The 6,040-nt window shown below is 50.2% G+C and overlaps 1 protein-coding gene across 1 annotated transcript in view; it reads right to left on the minus strand.

Annotated features, from left to right (window-relative positions):
• The window catches only part of LOC111526932 (eukaryotic translation initiation factor 3 subunit C), a 24,909-nt gene continuing 18,869 nt past the window's right edge, over positions 1-6,040 (minus strand). The window contains exons 16-21 of the mRNA XM_023192992.2: positions 3,042-3,405; positions 887-1,046; positions 727-792; positions 556-643; positions 292-454; positions 1-194 (exon numbers count right to left, since the gene is read on the minus strand). Of these exons, the coding sequence (XP_023048760.1) occupies positions 112-194; positions 292-454; positions 556-643; positions 727-792; positions 887-1,046; positions 3,042-3,405 (924 nt within the window). The 3' untranslated portion in view covers positions 1-111. The remainder of the gene's footprint in view (positions 195-291; positions 455-555; positions 644-726; positions 793-886; positions 1,047-3,041; positions 3,406-6,040) is intronic.

The following is a 6,040-nucleotide window of genomic DNA, read 5'->3' on the forward strand; positions in this document are numbered from 1 at the left end:
TTTGTGGCAACAAGCAATCAACCGTAACAACTTTAAATAGACTTTTAATGCGTGAGGTGTGGCTTAGGACTTCAAGGTTGGATAGTCTAGGCGTGACACAGAGTGGAGAGCTCAGTAGGCTGTTTGAGATGGCTGCTGGCGGTAGCCACCGCGGCGCATGTAGCCCTCGTTTTTGCGGTAGCCGTCCTTCTGGTCTGCAGGAGAGAGATGGGAAGGATTGGGAGGGAGTGCCAGGGGAGAGGCTGTGAGGGTACCAGAAGCCGGGTGAGGAGAGGAGCCAGAAGCACTCACCTCGGAAGTAGCCCCCGTAGGTACCCTGTTTGTGGTCAAACACTCGCTCATTGTTCTCCACCAGGCTGCCCAGCTTCTCGGCCAGCTGCAGAGCCAGGTTCTGCTGGGCAGTGGGCTCGGTGCGGTGCATTACCACTGTCTGCGTTGGCTGGTCCAGGGAGGCCTGACAGGTGCGAGGCAGAGGAGGGGACACGATACAGATCAGGCCCCTCCACTCCAATCCCTCCATGGCTCCACCTGCCCGCTTCCCACCCCGGCCCCTACCATCAGCTCCTCATTAATGATCATTTTGCTGATGATGGAGTGCACAGTGGGCAGATCCAGCTCAAACATGTCTGACAGCGTCTCCATGCTGGGGAGAAAGGAGAGGACGGGGCAGTCAGGACCCTTGCCCACAAGGCTGGGGCCCTTCTGTGTCCCCAGGGCCCAGCCTACCTGATGGAGTCGTAGACACTGCTGTAGGTGAAGAGGTAGGTCCTCAGTGACTCTTCCTGGATCTTCCTGTGGGAAGAGGGGAGAGAAGGGACAACGGGGCCTCAGGCAAGGGGACCAACCAGTCTCTTCTTCCCCGACCCATCACAGCCTGTCTGCTCACCTAACCAGCATGGTGCGGACTTTGTCAGCCTCGGGAAAAAGGTCCCACACTTTCCCATTCATCTTCTCATTGATGATAAAACTGTGACAGGTCTTCCAGTCACCCATCTTCATGGCCTTGGAGGCAGCGACCACATGTTCCCGCATGGACTCAGGGGGACCTGAAAGGGTGGGAATGAGGCAGAGCCTAGGGAAGTTGGGACCAGGACTCCTGTCCCATTAGCACTCTTTAAGGAGGAACAGAGGCCGGAGGAGTAAACCATATTAGAGACTCTCCCTGCCTCTCCACCAAAGAGCCACGCAGTCACCCAAACCACTCCATCTGCACAAACATACTTAGGTTTGAACTCAATCAGTCCATAGACACACTTCAGGCGACTGCTGAACACCTCGAAAATGTTGACAAATTGTGCGTGTGTCCTCATGTACACCTTCCTGGGCTACAGAGTGAGACTCCGTCTCAAACAAAAAACAAAACAAAACAAAACAAAACCACCTCTGCCAGCTCAACTGGAATGGAATTTACCAACCCTTCCTCACTCACATCATCTTCATGAATGGTGCCGTGCCCATGCATCAATTACACTGCTGCCAGATTATTCTTCTTCCAAGCAGGTTACTTTCTTTCCTTAAAAAACTTAGCCCCGGTCAAAATTATCTCTAAAATCACAGGTTTTATGTATTAATTATGAACTCAGGCCCCCAAATACAATCCTAAGACAAGCCAGGACGGTAAGACATGGTACACCGTAGTAACTGGAATTCAGGGTAGACAAAAGTGCAAAAGTTCTAAGGCTAGAAATGGGTGGCAGACAGAGAAACATGAACACGCAGACTCTGAAGCAAGCACAGCAAGCTCAATGCGAACAGGGATCAGGTGCAAATGGAACCACAGGAGCAGGGCTAAGTGTGAGGAAAGGCACACAGCCCTCCTGGATGAACCTCCATTTTAACCATATTAACACTTGCAAAAGGCAAGGTTGGTCCAGGCGCAGTGGCTCACGTCTGTAATCCCAGCACTTTGGAAAGCCGAGGTGGGCGGGTCACCTGAGCTCAGGTATTCAAGACCAGCCTGGCCAACGTGAGGAAACCCCATCTCTACTAAAAATACAAAAAATTAGCCGGACGTGGTGGTGGGCGCCTATAGTCTCAGCTATTTGAGAGGCTGAGGCAGCAGAATCACTTGAACCCGGGAGGCAGTGGTTGCAGTGAGCCGAGATCGTGCCACTGCACTCCATCCTGGGCGACAGTGAGGCTGTGTCTCAAAAAAAAAAAAAAAAAGACATGTTTAGAGGGTCAAAGAATATTTCTCTACAAGCCAAACAACAGTGCAGAGCTGATGCAAACTCGCTTTTGGAACTACTGTAGGGAGAAATTCAGAGGCAGGGACTGTGGAGAAGCAGATAGCCCTTTCCCATCACTGTTACTTCAGCTCCAGCCAAGGCTAGCTCTGCAGGAAGGCAGGGCCAGGAGTGACAGACTGCCAATATTCTAAGACATGAAAATTCCAATTCTCATGGGAAATTTCCGCACAAAGTAAGTCTCACTACATAAGCCAAACAAAAATGTGCCTAAGGGAACCTGCCCTTTAGCCCAAACATATACATGACCAGGAGAGGACAAATCTGTAGGAGGGGATGTGGCTGTGGACACTGGGCTTGGCTCACTCGTCAAGCCCTCCTGTGGGCCAACGTCATAGGAAGGGCGCAGCTCAATTCCTTTCCAGTAAGTCATCACTCACTGCAACCCTGCAAGATCTGTCTTTCAAAAGGGGCCAAAGGAATCAATGTTAGCTTCTTGAACAATAAGGCTCTATGACAGTTGGTTTGGATGGAATGTAATGTACATAATGGGAAGAAAAGGGAAAGGTCAGAGGTACACATGAGCTGTGTTAAACTCGAGCAAATCACTTAACTTCTCTGTGCCTCAGTTTCTCCACTGGGAAAAAGGGTATTACTAGTACCTACAGCATAGGGTTATTACTAAAGCAGATTAAATAATTATTTGTAAAACACTTAGGACAGTACCAGGCAGAGGAGGTGCCATTACATCAGACGGAGTTGAGTGGTGGGAGAGTTACTCCCTTCACTTCTCTTAATCTTCATGTGTAATCAGGGAGTGAGGCAGCCTGCTGAACCCTGGAGCTCCACACTCACCCAGCAGGGGCTGTCGCTCGCCCACGCGGAGCTGGTGATGGAACTGCTTGCTGATCATGCGTCGGCGGGCATCGCTCTCGTGGGCGGCCATGTAGGGGATCTCCAGGAGCATGGCAGACACCAGGTAGACACACTCCAGCAGCTCCAGGTTGATGTGCAGGTGGAAGGGGACCTGCCGGCGCCGCTCCACCTTCTCCTGCTCCTGGTTGCGCTCCTGCAGGCTACGCAGCAGCAGGCCCTGGCCCAGAAGCTCCTTGGCTCGGCCACTCGACTGGATGTCCAGCAGGGCATTGTGTGCGTCCTTGGTCAGGCCTTGCCGAAAGGCACAGATGCCCAGCTGCACCATGGTGCGGTTGTAAAGGATCTGGGGGCAAAGGGTAATAATGCACTCAGAGGTGACAGCCGTAAGACAAGTCTTCATTTATTCCATAACTAAGCCGGGCGCGGTGGTTCACGCCTGTAATCCCAGCACTTTGGGAGGCTAAGGCGGGAGGATCACTTGAGCCCACGGGTTTAAGATGCGCCTGAGTAACATGGAGACACTTTATGGCTAAAGATAAAAAACCGAAACAAAACTAAACAAATCTACTTTAAGTGCCTACTATGTGCTGAGCAATAGGCTGGGAGGGAGAACAAAATAGACAAGTCCCCACCCTGCATGGAGCTTATGTCTAGGGGTGGGGTGTGGGGGGCACGAGAGCCGCACTACGAGGACGGTGACTCACGCTGAGAAGAAAAATAAAGCAGAGAATGGAGCCAGGAAGGGAGTCTGTGCAGTGGTGGAGGCTCAAACATTCACATAACTACAAAGGCCTCATTGGGAAAGAATGTTTGAATAAAGACCTAAAGAGAGAGCAAGTCATGCAGGCATCTGGGGAAAGAATATCCTATAAAAAGGAAAAGTAAACACAGTGATCCTGTGGAAGAACCGGGCCAGGTATATTCAAGAAACAAGGGGGCTGGGCGCGGAGGCTGTAATCCCAGCACTCTGGGAGGCCGAGGCGGGCGGATCACGAGGTCAAGAGATCGAGACCATCCTAGTTAACACGGTGAAACCCCATCTCTACTAAAAATACAAAAAATTAGCCGGGCTTGCTGGCAGGTGCCTATAGTCCCAGCTGCTTGGGAGGCTGAGGCATAAGAATGGCGTGAACCTGGAAGGCGGAGCTTGCAGTGAGCTGAGATCCCGCCACTGCACTCCAGCCTGGGAGACACAGCGAGACTCCGCCTCAAAAAAAAAATAGGGAAACGAGGGGCGTGACACAGCTAGGGCTGGGAAAAGACACCACCACCACAAGCTGGGGGATGGGCAAGCACCAGTCATTTCATGAGTTTTAAGACAGGAAACCATGGGAAGGTTTTGAGCAAACAGATGATATGATCTGACATAACTGAACAGGTTAATCTGTATTATGAACAGAACAAAGGGACTGAAGAGACACAAAGGCAGAATCAGAGAGAAATCAGATGATGGTGGCTTAGAGCAGAGGGTTGGCTTAGAGCAGAGGGTACAAGCAGAAGTGACAGGAAGTGTTCTGATAATGGCCTGTGAACAGGAACGGCTGGTGAATCAGATGCAGTGTATGAGGGAAAAGTTCAAAACAAGAATGACTCCAAGGTTTCTGGTCTAAGCAACTGGGAAGAGGGACTTGGCACTAATTAAGGCAGGAGAGACGGTAAGTAGTACAAATCTTGGGGGAAAAGGCTAAGTGTATTCATAACAACAACAAAAATGTGGAGATCAATGCCAGTCATAAGCTTACATGCAAAAAGCCTTAAATATGTTAGCAAACAGAATCCAGAAATATATAAATATAAAAGAGACAATATACATGACCAAACTGGATATACCTCAGGAATAAAAGGTTAGTATAAAAATGTAATGAACTCAGCTGGGCGTGGTGGCTCATGCCTGTAATCCCAGCATTTAGGAGGTAAAGGCAGGTGGATCATGGGGTCAGGAGTTCGAGAGCAGCCTGCCCAACATGGTGAAATCCCGTCTCTACTAAAAAAACAAAAGTTAGCTGGGTGGTGGTGTGCACACCTGTAATCCCAGCTACTTGAGAGGCTGAAGCAGGAGGACTGCTTGAGCCAGGGAGGCGGAGGTTGCAGTGAGCTGAGATTGCGCCACTGCACTCCAGCCTAGGCGACAGAGTGACACCCTTTTTCAAAAAACAAAAAACACACAATAATGAACTCATAGTTATTCATTATATGAATAGAATGAAGGAGAAGTAACCGGGTATTTCTTTCTTCTTTGAGACAGTCTTGCTCTGTTGCCCAGGCTGGAGTGCAGTGGCGTGATCATGGCTCCTGCAGCCTTGACGTCCTGAGCTCAAGCAATCCTCCTACCTCAGCCTCCTGAATAGGTGGGACTACAGGCATGCACCACTATGCCTGGCTAATTTCTGTATTTTTTTGTAGAGACAGGATTTTGCTCTGTTGCACAGCAATGAAGATAGTATGGGACTTGCTTAAGGACAGACAAAAAGAAAAATGAATGGGACAGAAGGGAATGACCTGAAAAACACTGACTCTTATAGGTAATGTGGTTTTTCACATTATTTTCCACAAAGACGCCAAACCAATACAATAGGGGAAAGGAAGTCTTTTCTACAAATGATGCTAGAACAACTAGGTATCCATATGGAGGAAAAAGAAACCCTGATCCCAACCACACCAGATGCAAAAATCAAACCAAGACCAACTATGGCCGGGCGCGTTGGCTCAAGCCTGTAATCCCAGCACTTTGGGAGGCCGAGACGGGCGGATCACGAGGTCAGGAGATCGAGACCATCCTGGCTAACCCGGTGAAACCCCGTCTCTACTAAAAAAAATACAAAAAACTAGCCGGGCGAGGTGGCGGGCGCCTGTAGTCCCAGCTACTCGGGAGGCTGAGGCGGGAGAATGGCGTAAACCTGGGATGCGGAGCTTGCAGTGAGCTGAGATCCAGCCACTGCACTCCAGCCTGGGCGACAGAGCGAGACTCCGTCTCAAAA

This window comes from Piliocolobus tephrosceles, chromosome 17 (assembly GCF_002776525.5).
Source record: "Piliocolobus tephrosceles isolate RC106 chromosome 17, ASM277652v3, whole genome shotgun sequence".
Classification (NCBI taxonomy): domain Eukaryota; kingdom Metazoa; phylum Chordata; class Mammalia; order Primates; family Cercopithecidae; genus Piliocolobus; species Piliocolobus tephrosceles.